This window comes from Nothoprocta perdicaria, unplaced genomic scaffold (assembly GCF_003342845.1).
Source record: "Nothoprocta perdicaria isolate Ctin4 unplaced genomic scaffold, notPer1 scaffold_130, whole genome shotgun sequence".
Classification (NCBI taxonomy): Eukaryota; Metazoa; Chordata; class Aves; order Tinamiformes; family Tinamidae; genus Nothoprocta; species Nothoprocta perdicaria.
Genome location: NW_020454428.1, coordinates 596143 through 612661, shown reverse-complemented (window position 1 = coordinate 612661; position 16519 = coordinate 596143). Strand labels below are relative to the sequence as shown.

General features: G+C 37.1%; 1 protein-coding gene across 2 annotated transcripts in view; it reads left to right on the top strand.

Moving 5' to 3' along the window:
• The window catches only part of MAP3K7CL (MAP3K7 C-terminal like), a 29784-nt gene extending 13557 nt beyond the window's left edge, over positions 1-16227 (top strand). For both annotated transcript variants that reach the window (XM_026033668.1, XM_026033666.1), the window contains 2 exons: positions 7256-7371; positions 15695-16227. In XM_026033668.1, the coding sequence (XP_025889453.1) occupies positions 7256-7371; positions 15695-15875 (297 nt within the window). In that variant the 3' untranslated portion in view covers positions 15876-16227. The remainder of the gene's footprint in view (positions 1-7255; positions 7372-15694) is intronic.
• Positions 16228-16519: the final 292 nt, after the last annotated feature.

Here is a 16519-nt window from a genome sequence, read left to right as displayed (position 1 = left end):
CCAAACTGGTAATGCTATGTCAGGTCTGTATCGCATGTGGTTGCAATTTATGTTAATGTAACCAACCAGTCTTGAAACGATCTAGCTCCCATATTAAATAGATATTTAACTGTAACCACATGGACTTTAGCAGGACCTGTCTAAGTATTGAATGGTGGAGTCCGTTGTCATTCCATCCACGCTTTTCTCTACCCTAAAGTTAGCCAGTATAAAGCAGCACACATGAGGTTGCATGTAAATGTGCCCTTTAATCAGCTGTGGCACAGCAGTTTGAAATGCTGGAATTTGTGAGAGTGCTGGTACATACTTTCATAATAAAAATATCACAGCTAGACCCACAAGATTTTCATCACCATGCCGTAAATACAATCAAAGGCATTAGTATTTTATTTAAAGAAGTAACTATAAATGCCTGGTAGGTGGCTATATAATAGTATGCACTTAAAAAAATGTGGTAACTTGCCAGCGCTCCAACATACAGAGGAAGATTTCAAAACTTGTAAGAATGAAGAGCCCAAATTAGTTGATCTTTGGGATGGATTTTGAAAGTGGCTTGAAAGATATGTAAGCTCGTAGAATGACTTGGAAAATGGGAGCCTTAGAATCTTATGCATGCAGGCAGCAGACCACAGCCTGAGTCTCAAGCAATTTGCACCTCTGTTTTGGGCTTCAAGCCCTTGTCCTTCTATGTTAGGCCCTGGCAGACAACTTGGCTGTTTGAGCAGCGTTACCTAGTGTTCCCAGTTTTCCTACTACGAGCCTACCATGCCTGCTCCCTAGGCACTGGTATCCAATGGCAGGGCGAAAGTTCACTGCAGCCTCCCCCTGCCTGGGTCGTGAAACCTGCTCTCAAGGCACTGATGCCAACTTTGCAGGCTTAGAGGTGGAACTAGCTTGAGAGAAGGTATTTCTGGAAGACTAATTGCAAATACGTAATGCTCTAAAACCGCTCTTGCTAGAAGACAATCCTAACAGCAGAAAGCTAGAGCTTCCTTCCGAAGAATAAAAATGATCAGTCCAGCGTTCTGATCTACTGTGTGGATTACTACGCTSAGATTGAAAATGTTACCTTCTCAATGCTATTTTTAGGGGAAGATATTCTGGCAAATAATTTGTAAGAAAATAACATCTCTAACTCATTTTTTTAATTTTATCTTATTTTTAAGAAATAGTATGTAGAGCCACCTCAGAGAGAATCCCTATACATTAGAATAAAAGAAATTAAACTATGTACAATAAAAGCCTAGTCTCTTTTGCAGAGAGATCTCTCAGGATTAATAAAAATAATGCAGCTCCTAAGATGCCCAAGTAAAACTAAGATCATATTAATACAATCATTTCTTCTGATTTCTTTCATTTTCAATCTTTTCTTTCTATTTTTTTTTTTAATTTTCCCACTGAGGAGCAGCACTTTGAATGAGGATAAAGCACTTGCTTTTTTGAGTTTCAGTGTTTTTTTTCCTCCCCTTTGCGTAGCTAATGAAGTCAAAAGTGCAGAGCAGTGCCCACGCTCACTATGTCTGTCAGTTTGTTATTGGGAAAAGTTAACCTTTGCCCCATGTAAAAGTTGGCCTTGGCCTTGGCAGGAACCTCTTTGATTAGCTGCCACTTGGGTAGTGGCCTCCCTGACAGACAGTCTACTCGTGGTTATTTGCTATATTTAGACACTACATCAGCATCTCAGGCCTTGTTGTTTAGGTCACTGAATATAGATGAAGGTATCCCGTGTTAAATGCCTACATTATTTAGTCCTGTGTTTTGTCTCTCCTGTTCCAACATTTCCTGTGATTTGCTCAGTTCTCTCTCTATTTCCTATGAAACTCTTTATTCCAGCTGAGAATTTCAGACTGAATAAGAAAGAACTCATATACAGCACAGGAAGTCTTATAACTCCGTGCCACCTTATTGCATGAAATCATGAGCTTGATAGAGGCATTTATATCATATTTGGTGCTATAAATCTTCCGAAATCAATGGAGTTAGATGACCATAAAATTGCTGCAAGAAAGAAGGTGCTCCGGTCATTTATCATATCATTTTATTAAGTCAAGGGAATGTTTTTCATGCTTCAGTTGGAAATCTCTATACAAAAAAAGCAATGAAGATATTTTATGTTATGAAAGGGCCAGTTTGTTATATGTGACACGTACATTTAACAGAAACCTTGTTTACTCTAGAATTTGAATAATGGAAATCTCACTTTTGCTGTCAATAACCTCTCTAGAGACATACAGATAATTTTAGAAAGCTAAAAAAATATATACTGTATTTTATAATATGTGGTATTTTTGAAAATGTATTGAATTCTAAGAGAATTTCCRAAGTGTCTTGGTAGCCTGGAATTAGGTTGCATGGCCTATGCACTTGATAAGACTACTTTAATATTACTGTGATTACTATAATGTTATTTTAGGTTATGTAAATCCTACCTATTGACAGATTAAGAGCACCATACTAAGATTAGAAAAAGAATGGAAGATCTCTCATAAAGAAGACGAAAATTGCCAATTTCTTCCATCTGCTGCTTTGAAATATTTGGAGGGAAGAGAGATGATTAGATGATTATTTTTGTAATAAACTTCAGAAATAGATTACAGATCTCCTAGACTAGATATGTGAGATTAGCTGATGGTTTGCAGTTGCTCAACAAGACCTGGTTGCAATGTGTAGTTATCATTTTTGCGTGGTATAGTTTGGTTGTTCTCATGGTGGAGGAGTACACAAGGTCATATAATTAACACGGGCATGTGCAAAGCATTGCCAATGGACTTTGTTTACCTGCAAATAATCAAGTCTACAGAAAGTGAGGTAGCACTTAATTAGACCAATGCTGACGATTGTCCTCTAGATGGGTCCACATGTTCAGCTGCCAAAAATGCATGACACAGTATTTTTCTGTAAACCTTAATTTTTTTTCACACTTTGATTTTTTTGTTTCAAAGAGCCTAGAAACAAAAAGTAAATGTGAACAACCCCAGTACATTAAAAAACAGAGTGTTTATATGTTTTTGGACACTCAGGTAATTCTATTGACTACACAGAACTTASTAGTGCAGCTGTGAACATGTGTGGGTACAGAATGCTGATATTAAGATGTGAAGGTAAAAAAAAAAAAAGGGCAAAATACACTTTGTCATGCCAGTGAAGTGAATAAAGAGACTGAAAAAAAAAAAACCAAAAAAGATATCTGCTAGATTTTAATTAGAACAGTTCCTTCAACCTGTCTTAAAAACCAGGTAAGCTCAGACTCTCTTATTCTCTACAAAATGTCTTTTCATAGCGTCTTTTCCACTTCTTTCTTTACTGATTCCAAATAAAATTTTAAACAAGTAGTGTGTGTGTCTCATATGCATATATGTACTTATATGTATGTACTCATATGCATATATATATATATATATATGCACTTTTGCAGTTGCAGAAGACTGTAACAGTGGTTTCTTAGTATCTAGACTCTGGAAAAAAGATTGTCAAAATGTGCATTATTTGGTAAACTACAGAAATTTTTTTCCCATGCTGAAAATAAGGGAAAACAGGATAAACCAGTAGTATCAGTAAAAGCTTTTGTAATAGCTTGGTGAAGAAAATCAGAGATGCTGCACACACGTTTTGCCAGTACAGGAAAATGAGGGTGGATGACACTGAAGCCTGAAATAAGCAGGATTAAAAGTAGCAACTGTTGCCATTAAATATAACTTTCTTTGGCGGGGCTTTTTGCTTATGTAGCGAGTATGCTTTTATATATATATTAATTTTTGGATGGGTGAGATGTGTCATGAAGTAGCAAGCCGGGGTGGTACTGAGGAGAAATTGTATTTGTTAGATTCTGAGTGAAAAATTACAAACTGAAAGCAGACATTTATTCAGGTATATTCAAATTAGTTGCCTATGTAAAATCTTTCTGAAAAACAGAAGACAGGCTTCATCCATGAAAATCACTCTGCCTGGGAATTCCATTTCTTTTTTTCTGCCAGAGGTGAGTTGCCAAAGGAATGCTACTATGCCAAATGAATGCCAAAGGAATGCGAAAGGAATGGGAATGCTACCCATGTAGCATCTATAATACTATGTAAGACTTGGTCATAGGCATTCAAAAAAGATATCGAAGCTGGAATAGGGGACAGAACCAGACAGATAGAATAGTCTAGAGAGAGTGGAAATGTCACCTAGGAGAGATGAGAGGAATGTAGCTTGGTTGACCTACCAAGATGTAGACTTGAGAATTATATAATACATCGCAGAGGTAAAACAGTCAGGATAGAGAAGAGCTATTTAAATTAAGGATGATGCTGGCACAGGAAAGACATGTACAAACTTGTCTTCAATAAAATCTAAGTGGAAATTGGGATTTCTAGTCCTTGGTGAGGATTTGAAACAGTTTTCTGACTGGGTCAGGGGACTTAAATTGTTCTAARGTAGAACTTAATAAGCCCATGAATCCAAGGATTTGCCTGTGATAGCAAGATTCAAGGGTTTTGTAGACTCCTCCCAACTCTATTTAGATGAGTAATTATTACTGTTCTGTTATTCTCTCTTTTGTGAAAATAACACTGTAAATATCTGCTGACTAGCTAGGGTTACTGCTTCGAAACAAGAGAGTTTTGTCTTTGTTTCTGCATATGTTTTTTAAGGAGTTTTACCCTACATCTTCTGAAAATGCTTCTCCAGATGAGGACAGATGTGTCATTAATTTTTTGTACTCTTGCTTATCTCAAAAAGTAGGCTGGAAGACATGGGTAAAATAATTTGTCTGTGCTTATGTGTTGCTTTATATTTTCTGTTTGGCAGAAGAAAATTGAGTATTTTATCTCCACATTTTTCTTGCCGTTATAATTGAGCAATCTGTTACATAAGGAACACATAAGCTTTTGCTTCATGCACTGGGGGGCAAATACTACTTATCTGAGTATTATCTGCAAAAACCTCTGATAGAAATTTCAAGCTTTCAAGAAAGCAAACCGAAATGATCAGTCATCTGTTCCCAATAAATCAGAATCAAATTTACATTTTAAAGTAAAAATGTAACGTTAACTTTTACATGGTAAACAGGAAGCTTTACAGAGTGAAAAACGTTCTCGATTTAGCACTTGATAGCATCACTCAAGACTGAAACAAAATTATATGAAAAGAATATTAGTAAATGACTGTTTCTTGTTGCAAGTTCATTTTGAGAGAAAACCTTAAAATACTAATGTAAGAAAAAATGACACTGAAGAGGAAACAATGAGAGGAAGGGGTTTGAAAGTCAGCAACTGGTTCTAAGTGGGAATTAGATACTAAGTCTCAGCATGACTGGATAATTTTTAGCTCTCTAAATATAACTTTTGAGTGGGAAGATGGAATATAGAAACTGAATGCTGCTTTAATTTTTACAATGGTTTAAAACAGCTAGATTTGCATAAACTAAGTTGGAAGCAAAACCAATTATTTTCTCTTTGAAAGGATCACTGTTTAGGGACTTTCCCCCTGGATACTGTTCAAAATTGTTTTACTGTGATGCRTTTGTTGTTTGCTGATCTCTGGTAGATACCAGAGCTACTTTGGCTCACCCTTGCATTCTCGGATTAGAGCACTGAGACTTCTTCTATATTCTGTCCTGTTAAATTTATGCTTATTATTTGGGTGACTATATGGATGGTGCTATTGCTCATCCCATTGAAATACAACTAATATTCCTTTGCTAGGAATCAGCTTCACCAAGTAACGGACAGCTCTTTCCCTGAGGTTATCCAGAGCTGTTCCATAAAGCAATTCTGTCAGCATTTTTAAATTCAAAACTTGGAAAATGAGTGTCTATTTCAATTTATCCATGAGGAACTATGTACCATATGCAAGTATTTGCAAAGCTCCATATACTAGCTACATCTGCTTATTGATGCCCTGCCCATGGGATAAATCCTTGTCTCTGAATATGTTTAGTGAAATTTAAATTCACTGAAACAGAGGGTTGCAAGTTCAGAAACAGGAAATGTCCAAGACCTTGTGCTTTTTTTTTCTTTTTCTACCAGTATCATTGCAGTATTATACTATAAATATGAGTCAAAGTAGGACAACAAGAAGAAATTGTTCACTTGTATCATGAAAAGCAAATGGATGTTCTTTAACTGGGCAGTAAAGCAACTATTTTAAGTGCTTCCTTTTGCTTCAGACAGATGGCTCAAGCATGTTATTTGGAATTCATTTACAGTCAATTGATTCACAGCTAATCATTTAAAAATACTATACTTCCTGAAGGTGTTATGGCCAAAATGTGGCAGTCGGATATTAAGCCTAAATTAAGTTACATTCTTCTTAAGGAACAAAAAACACACTGACAATTAACCAGACTATCTTTTCAAGATCTTAGCTGTAGAGGAATGGGGAATTCCAAGGCAGAGTGGCTTCTTTGACATATTTATTACCTTCAGTGTGCATTAAAAGATATATATCCTTTCTACTCTGATGTAGATAGTCAAGTCACTCCCTTTGTGGTTTTTTTTTTAATTACTGTTGTTTTCTTTCTACTATTAACTCTCATTTGCACATCTCATGGAAAATCAAAACACTGGGCAAATGCAACATTTAACTCTCATATCATTTGTCTTAACTAAGTATGTTGGATTGTGGCATTCCAACAATTGAACCTGTCATGAAATCTTGACTTCACTGGAGTCAGCAGTACCACTTCTGTTGAGTCCAGCAGGATCAGCATCCCATCCTCAGTCTTCAAATTCATGTGCTGTCCCATTTGGTATTAAGCTGAGAAAAGCATTTTGTCTGTGAAAAAAAAAAGCATAGTCAATAGCTTTCCATATCTTTCCTTCTCATCTTGCACAACTGGAAAATAAGAGCTTGTTTGCACTCAAATTACCATTCTGCTTAGTGGTATAGCTTTTACAGTGAGAATATGCTCTTACATTTTATGTTACAGTGTAGATGTGGATATGACCAGTGAACCAACCTTAACATTTTTATAAGAGAGAAAGAGCAGGGTAAGGGAGAAATCTTCTATTGAACAATCTTTCAGGTATACTTGAGGATACAAGGTTATAAGGAAAGTTCTGAAAAAACTAATAAGTTTTGAAGGTTAATGCATATTCTTATACATAAAAGTGTTTATCTCTTCTGTGAAAGGCTGTTACTCGGACTGTTAGGCTAGATGCTGCAATGAGAGTTAAAAAGAATTTTCTCTAAGTCATCATCACAGAACTGATGCATTTATTCTAATATGTCATTCAAAAGCAGTATTTATTCTTTTCTTCTTCTGTTTGTAAAGCCTCTGCCTCCTTGTCATGACTCTAAAGAATCTATGCAAGTCTACAAACAGCACTGCAAAATAGCAGAAGAGTACCATGAAGTCAAGAAAGAAATTGCCCTGCTGGAAGAAAGAAAGTAAGTAACTTCAAAGCATTTCCTGTTGCATATTCTCTTTGTAAAGCCCAGTCTAAAGTTGTGTATTTCAGATGATAGTTTCTGAAGATATTGCTGTGCCTGACAGTCACAACTAGGCCATCAGTTCTTAGGCTATACTGGGAACTAAGGATTTTCCTAGCTCTAGGCCCTCCTTTATCCATCTCTCTTTTCTAAAACTTTCATTGATAACCTCTAGGACACGTGTATCTTTGTTACACAGAAATCTAGTTCAGCTGGTGCAAGCCCATTTTTTAGTTTTAAGGACTTTTTTTAGTTTTAAGGATTTTCAACTTAACCTCATGTGTTTTAATGAAAAATGCATGAATCATTTCATGCATCACTTTGGTTTAGATTACTTGACTTAAAATTAGTTAACAGCATTCTATATGCCTCTGTTTATACTCACAAACTGTGTAAGTAGGCGACTTTTTATTTGACTATGACCCAAACTCCTACTCCTTCCATTTTCATGCAGCTCTCAGACGGCAAAGTGCACTCARTGACTCCCTGTTCCTTTTCACAAAATAAAAACTGACAAAGCCATTCTCAGAGAGAGAGAGAGGGAGGACAGTGAATAGAGAATGTATTTACCAGACAACAAAGCCCAAGGAAGAGTTACAGCTAGGTAAATTCTCCTTCCCCTTCAGATGCTTTTCTGTTTTCACATTTGCACTGGGGTTGACTTCAAGCAATGTTGCCTTTCTACAGGAGAGTTGCCTCAGTGTGAACCTGTGGATTTTCTTGAGAAAGTAAAACCAAATATTGCATGAGTTTTCTGTGATGGTGCAGTACATAATGAAAGAGGGAATGAAACTGAATGAAGGAGGGGATGTATGGCCACAGAAGTCAGAGGAGCAGAGAGGATTCTGAGCGTAGGGAGGAATCACTGTAGCTGTTTCATAGTGGTCTCAGTACTGTGCAGTTTACTGACTGTGCAGTTCAGCTGGCTTGGCATCTGTGGGAGCCCTCAGCTGCAGAAGCACGGTGTGGGGGAAATTGCTGATATGCTATAGTCTTGGCAGTAAAGATAGCCAGGTATCTCCTTCAGTCCAAACTGCACAGGGTGGGAAAGTGAGACTTGTCTTTATTGGCGTTGATGACTATAGGCACAATATGGTAAGCCTTTGCCTAACATGTTGGAATTAGCTTGAGGATTTGCACTGCCAGATCCCCTTCCATTGCTGACACATTAGCGTAGAGGTGAACAAAAAAATAACCAAAAGAGATTGACGCTAAGTTCTTTCAGTATTTGCATGTGATATTTTGCTAATTAAACATGGCCAATTAAAATTAATTGGTGAATTTAAAGACCTGAATATAGAAGATAATTAAAATAAATTTATAATGATTTGTCAAACTAATTGTCTAAAGTAAGCTGCTTACATGTGTCTTTTGTAACTTCAGTGACTTCAGTAGGAAACATGCAAGCTTGACCTCCCTGAAWATCCAAACTGAATATAAAATTTTAACTGGTGATTTATGTGATTTGGTGTTTTATGTGAACTGGTGATTTAAGGCTGAGAGCGCCATGGGAGGACCTGTTTGGCTTGAAGAAGAGAGGGCTGAGGTGGGATCTGATCAGTGTGTATAAATACCTCAAGAAATGGAGTGAGGAGGATGGGGTGGCCTCTCTGGTGGTGGCCACTGATAGAAATAGAGGAAATGGCCACAAACTGAAGCACCAAAAGTTCCACAGGAACTTAAGGAAAAATTTCTTGACTGTGAGGGTGACAGAGTGCTGGCACAGGCTGCCCAGAGGTTGTGGAGTCTCCTTCTTTGGAGATCTTTAAAACCTGCTTGGATGCAGCCTTGTGCCGCGTGCTCTAGGTGACCCTGCGTGTACAGGGGGGTTGGACTAAGTGGTCTATAAATGTCGCTTCCAACCTTAAGGATTCTATGCTTCTATGTGCTTAGCTTTACATGTATAAACTCAAAAAAATAGCAGTAGGTTTTTTTTGGAGTGTATTAATATAACTGCATTGTTGTTATTGATATGCCTGAATTAGTTTTGCATATTTACAAATAAGTTTGAGGCTCTTGAAGGCTAGACATATACTTTTGCATCTACAAAAATGAAATTTTGTGTGCATTTTTGCATGCCTGTGCAGTCTATGGTGCTAGTCAAATTAGAAATATTTTGCTTTTTGAGTATGACAGATATATGCACAGAATTATTCACCTGAGCTCTAAGCTACCCTAATCAACCTCTGAAACCATGAACCTCTTAGCTGTGGTCATCCCGGATGAATTAAAAGGCCTCAAACTGACATTTATCTTGACTCCAAGAGTGTGTGTCAGCACTGGAACAATGTGAGGAAGTTTCCACTATTGCTATCTTTCATGAACCTATTCTGTGTGTATAATAGACTTCGCTACCCAGTAAACACATGCTAAAATAAGAGAGATCATTAACGGAGCAAATTCCCTTACTGTTTTTCTTATGGGCCCCGTAGTTACGTATTTGTGGCATAGATATGCTATGTGGCTGTGAAATGCCTAAACCTTAGGATGTCCAGCACCTTCCACCACTTCTAAGTTCCCTAATCTGAAGAAGTGATCCTACAAGTATTAGAATTAAGGATATTTAATATCCTGCAGATTGATGTGCCGTGATTATTTGATTTGGGGGTTGAAAAAGGTGCAAGTGTCAACTGAAGTTCTTTCTCTATCTGGGAACTATTTATGAAGTCCCTCTCCAGGTAGATTTTCCTGTGTGTTATATTTAGGGGGAGGTTCATAAAACTGCCTTTCCATCCTTCTTGGTGTCTTTCTTTTCCATAAGCATGTTTTCATAAAACCTATGAAAACTAAACTCTTTGTGAGACTGTGTCATTCTCATCAAGTTTTTTTTTTTTTTTTTTTTTTTAAGTTGGAAGGTGGATTCAATTCCTTTGGATATACACACATACACATGCGTGGTCTGAACACATTATCTTTGATTTTATATAATACTAAAAAGAAAGAGGATATGTGTGTGGTAGAGGAGGAGTCAGCAAGCTTTTTTTTTGTCTAGTGATCAATGACTTTTTTAATAAAAACATTCTCAACAATAGCAGTTTGAAAGTTAAAGGAAGTTTATGGTGTAGAGGTTGAGACTGGTTCATGATGGCTGCGACAATATGCATATTGAATATTCCATTCTCAGAAGAGGAGACATTTTGTCTTTTAGAAAAGAAATCTGACGAGATGCAGTTTTTAACCTCAAAAATAGATGTAATCAAATCTAGAAGGTGGAGTTGTTTGGAGCTTTCTGAAATTTGAGTAGATTAGGAACAGTTGCAAGTATATTGATCTTTACATTTGAATTTGAAGATATGGAGATCTGCGTTCACAGATGTCTAATACACTTGGTATCTATAACATTTTTAAAATTAAACGCAATAAAATGGACAAAGACAAAATTTTATTTCTTATAATGTGAATAAATAACAAGTTGTGCAGTGTTTTCCCATTTGCGTTTTATACCAAATGCAACAAGAAACGCTACTGGATGATTGTCCTCCCAGTTTTCTTAACTTTCTCYCAAGAGATCAACTCATTTGTGGAAGTCACATCCCACCTGTCAGTAGCTGCACCTGTGAAGTCTACTAGCAGAAAACTGTACTTGAAGTATTGATGATGATGATCAGGATCAAAGCAGAAAATGGATTGATCTAATATTTTGGCATTGATGGTTAGGAGAAATAATTCATTTAAGTTAATCTGATGTGAATGTTCTTAGTGGTGCTGGAATCTTTTAGTAAAAAAAAACCAAACACATCTGCTTCAAAGAAAATGTCTTTTTCCCAAATTCTGAAGTTCAAAAATAAAGATAAGGAAAAAGTCAAGAGAATTTATAAGAAAACTGGTTGGATTTTTTTGCTATTACAAGTGATCATAGCTCTCTTCGTTCTCTTCACTCAAACATTGCCCATTTATGCCAACAAAATGTGAAGCGAAGGACAAAATCAGTCTGGAATGGGAGACATGATAGAAAAGAAAGAAAAGGGTGTGGAAGTGAGAACACACCACATTTAGGTCACAGAATGTAATTTAATTTATGTTCCAGAAACACACATGTATTTCCATAACAGATGTTTTGGGGTATCTAAGTTTGGGTGAAAGGGATGGGATGGCTGTTTATTTTGAGCACTAGTTATATTGCTATTACTAGATAATGACCCTGGATTATGTAGTTAAATATTAGAGTTGCCATGGTTGCTAGCTATATCTTATATTCTTAGCTCGGGCTGGTTATCTCTTTTTCTCTCCCAGACAATTCTAATATAACTCTTCAGAAAATATAATTTGACTACCGCCTGATTTAGGATCACTCCTTTTCTTGTCATAGATGTGATTTATTTTCCTTCATTTGCACATATTACCATTGACATGCTTGGAGATGTCTCTTTCATTTATGGGGCCATTCCTTATGCTTTAGAATGCTTTGATGATCCTAGGAGTATTTCCAAGGCCCCAAATCCAAGTGGTTTCTCCAGGCACATTGTGTCTAGACCATCTCTCCCAACACTGTCGAGGCAAGTAGTCTTCTGACTTCCAGATACTTTAGAAAAAACAGAAAAAAAGAAAAAAAAAGGTATAAATATAAACCATGAAGACAACATCTTTATCTTACTAATATTTCTAGACTTGATTTCTCATCAATTTGCACATATCCAAAATACATATTACCTGCCAAAGTCATTGGAAATTAAAACTTTCCCAATCAAAGAAAAGACTCTACCTGCCTGCCAAACTTTCCTTTTATGTGCTGGTATCTGAGAAAGGGTGTCATTATGTTAAAACTGTCATTTACATTAAAATAGAATTTCCCATTGTTTTAAAAATAAGTTACTAGACYTTGAACATGCAAAGGCAGTCTTCCCAGTCAGCAGCCAGCTCGCTGGGCTCTCCTATTCCTTCTATGAAAGCTATGCCAGATACAGAATAAGGAATTTACCTTATGRCATTATTGTACTTGAAGGTACAACTGTACCTTCAGAACTGTATGGCAGCACAGATGCAGGATCCTGAATACATCCACAACTGGAGAAGCACAAAACAGCCTCTGGACTCTATCTCCAAATAGACTTACCTCCAGAAACTCTAATCTGCTCCATTTGTTAGCAGAGATGAGCTAGTAAAAATAACTTGTCTTGGTATTTATTCATTAAGTGTATTGCTATAAGGTTGCCCAGTGTCCACGCAGGTAGTCATTAAGGACAGGAAAAGTAATTTCTAACTAAGACAATGCCTTTTTTTTTTTTTCCTTCCTGCTATGGTGTGGCTTGTGTTTTTTTGTTTATGATGCAAATCACCCTGCCCTTCTCTTCTCACCCCACTTTATCTCTGAAAAACGGCGCTGAGAGTATACATTACAGGTTGTCTCAAAGCTTCCAGCATGTTGGCACAGAGTAGAAAAGACTCTGTGGATGCTGTTAATGTTTCAACACAGGGTAGTCATTAACAGAAAACATGGATTACACAGCGCCAGGCCCATTTATTAAGCATCCATAACAAAGTCTAGATGGTGCAAGAGCTTAGTGGGATGTTCTTTAACCTCTGAGGGCTAGTTCAAATCCTAGATGAGATCAGGAGCAAATGTTAGTTAGTGTCCTCATCATTTTGTGAGCTTCGTAAACCACACCATTCATAACATTTAGCAATTCCCTGGTACTCTAATTTTAGATCTSCGTGGCAGGCTGGCAGTATTTGCTTGAAACATCACCCTCCCCTGTAAACAGGTGTTGATACTGATGGGAAGGGAATAAGTAGGTTCTGCTGACTCAGAAGTGGGCAATTTTACTACCTCAGTTCAAGGAAGCTGCTTTCTGGGAGAGAGGTTCTCCAGAAACCGGCATACTTTGATCTTAGTCCATTTGTAGCTTGTTTAATAGGAAAGCCAAAATCTCTGGGAAAAAAATAATAAAAAAAAAAAGTGCTGCATGACTTTTCCCGCAAAGCAGCATGGGAGCCAGACTTGGAAACAAACAGCTCTTATCAAATCCAGATTGACATTCATTAGCAGAGCTGTTTGTTTTTACACACTGTCTGCTAGTGCCAGTCCTGGCTCGTTTCCAGTAGAAGTACTTGGTACTTTCTTTTGCATATACTGAAAACGGAAAAGGTTTTACCTGCTTTGAAGATACTGATTACTTATTAGTGTGTTCACTGCACCTCCCTTAAGACTTTGATAAGCATAAAAAAACTAAGGAGGAATGTATCTGATTTTTTTTTTTTTTTTTNTTTTTTTTTTTTTTTTTTTTTTTTTTTTTTTTTGGTACACTTCTGAGTGAACAATCTGTAGTTTGGAAAAGCTTCATCCTTCAGACCAGCATTGCAGAAGCAGAAAAACTGCAAAGGAATTCTACTATAGTTCACATTTGGCTTCAAGAAACAGGAAATCTTCCGGAGGAAGCTTTAGGTGACTGAAGTGATTAAACTAATAGATAAAGTCCGATTATCCTTAAATGCATTTCTTACTCCCTAAAATATACTTGAAATTGCACTTTTGTGGTCTATAACCCATTATCAAGAGCTGGAATATTGAACTTTCTAAGCCAGATCAATTCATCATGGCAATCTGAAAACTGGTTGGTCTGGCATGGCCTAAGAAGAGAGAAATAAACCTGTTAATGGCTTCCTCCTCTTACAGGTTTTATGACTGAATTATGCCAAATGTTAATAGAATTCAGCTAAACAAAAATAYAGCCTTAATATTTCCTCCTGAAAAGTTGTTCAGATATACCTGGTGAGTGTACTATAGACCTAAAGAAAGGAAAGAGAAGAGGTTTTTGCTATCGCAAACCAAAGTGGTATAAGACAAGGCTGCTGTGTCTAGCTATGGGAGGATATCTGGATGCGTCAACGCTTGGACAGGTTAAAATTCCTGTAATGGCTGCTCCTCTTTCTAGCAGCTTTTGTAGGGGAAGCAAGTTGATAGAAAAGCGTGTACCAAGGTCTCTCCTTGAGCTGTAGTCACTGTGACTGCAGCCAACCCACTGAGCCCCAAGCAAACTGTGCTATCACTGAGAGCTGTAATAAACAGCACGAGATTAGGCTGGTCCTGAGGGAAGGTCGCACTGAAGAACACATATTTCCTTATGCAAATATAGAAGACTTAGCATTTTATGACTRCTCTGTGACCTGCAGAGATAGAATTACTAGTCTATAAGAATTTCCTGTCTGAAAGCTCTGGTCCAGCTTGACAAGAGTGCTGGAGCCCTTCAAAGCTTGTGGAAAAAGCTCTGTGCCGTGAGGACGTTGCATCTTTTCCCAGTGACAAACAATCATTGCTTTGGCATGGCTGGGAAATAAAGTCACAGGGCTATGAACAGTTAAAGATTAACTAATCTTGGAGATAGGATGATCAAAAGAGCTAAGAACCTTTTAAAAGAGGTTTCCTGTAGCAGGGGTGAAGAAGTGATTTGAGTTGGAGAGGGAAGAAAAGCGCAGGCCAGGCTAATCTGCTGGGTTAACTAAGTGGAGAGCGATTAGATACGCCAGGAGTTACTCATACTCTGTTGTTACAGACCTCCTTTATCTCAACGTCTGCTGAGGTCATTGCAAGGGATGCTGCCCAGGAGAGGGCTGCTTCAAGTCCGCTCTGGGAATACAGGGAACTGTGTGACTCCCTCCTGGAAGAAGCCACAGCTTGGAGTGTCTGCCCTTAGAAAGACCAGGAGGGGTCAGGTTTGCAGTTTGGTAGTCCTTAGCAGTAGAAATAAGGTCTGCTTGTGCTTAAAGTGGTACAAAAATAATGCATGTAGCTCAGATTCATGTGCTTAGTCTTTACTAGGAGCATTTTTCTATAAGGCAGAGAAAAAGAAACTAGGTGTATTTCATAGATTCTACCAATAAAGCCAACCAACCAACCAAAAAAAAGAAAAAAAAACCAACAAAAGACCCACCCAAAGGTACAAAATAACAACAACAGCAACAACACCTTTGCTTTCAAATATGTTTTATATTCTTCTTATGAACCATATGGGCATTTTTATTCTTCTTATGAGCCATAAAGGCAAAATGTTAGCATACAGTCTCTAGGGACTTGATTCTGCAAGTTTGACTCTAATTAAAATTACAGCTATTTGAAGGCAGTCAGCATTTTGCAGGTTTGTTTTCAGTGGAGAACAAACATGTCAGAGATTTTGACAGCTTATTATTTCCAGGGAAAAGGAAGACTCAATTAGTTTTCTATTGCACAACAGGACAGATAATGCCGTATTAGCAACCTACAGTGCAGCTTTAACATATCAGCTACTCAAATTTTGTGTGCTTCAATGTTTAACCTTTTTTTTTTTTTTTTTTTCATATTCATCAGAAAGGAGCTGATTGCCAGGCTGGAACAAGTGGAAAAAGAAAGCATGGATGCTGCTCAGCTGGCTAAGGAGTATGCAGAACTGACAGAGGAGAATCGAACACTGAAGCTGGCCCAGACGCAGTGTGTAGAACAACTGGAAAAGCTCAGAATACAGTATCAAAAAAGACAGGGATCCTCATAACTCTCAGCTAGCTTATTTGAGGCAGTATAATACAGGACTGTTCCTGTGCTAGAAAGAGATTTTAAAATAAAGGTCTGTTTAATATGTTATAATACTTTACTACAGATACAGAGTATGTAGAGGTCTATATTTGATTTAATGCTTACCAGCCAGTAGCTTAATATAATGGATATTTCATCCATTATATAATGGATATTTTATTTCAAGTAACATAATTGAAGTTAATCTATCCCCATTATATGTTCTAGTAGATCAGGTTTCTTTTCTAAACATATTTCTTCCAATTTAAGAAGATATGGACACACTAGAAAATGATATAAATAGTCTCTGTGTTGGGAATCTGGACCATACTAAGGCATACAGCAGGGGTGATGTTAATATATGGAATACATGTATGTTAATTTTAGTTTGGTGAAGATTTTTTTAATTATTTTCCTCATACCTAAAGCGTTTGGAAGTTATCTTAAAATGGATCTCCTTATGGGTGGCAAACATGCTTTATGAGCCCATAGCTACTTTACAGTGTTGTATAAAATTCAAGAAATTGCTCATTAAAAAATTAAAGCAACACAATTGCTTTTTATCAACTGAGTGCTTGTCAGTAGTAATTTGAAAGTTATGAAATTGAAAGGAAACAGATGAGA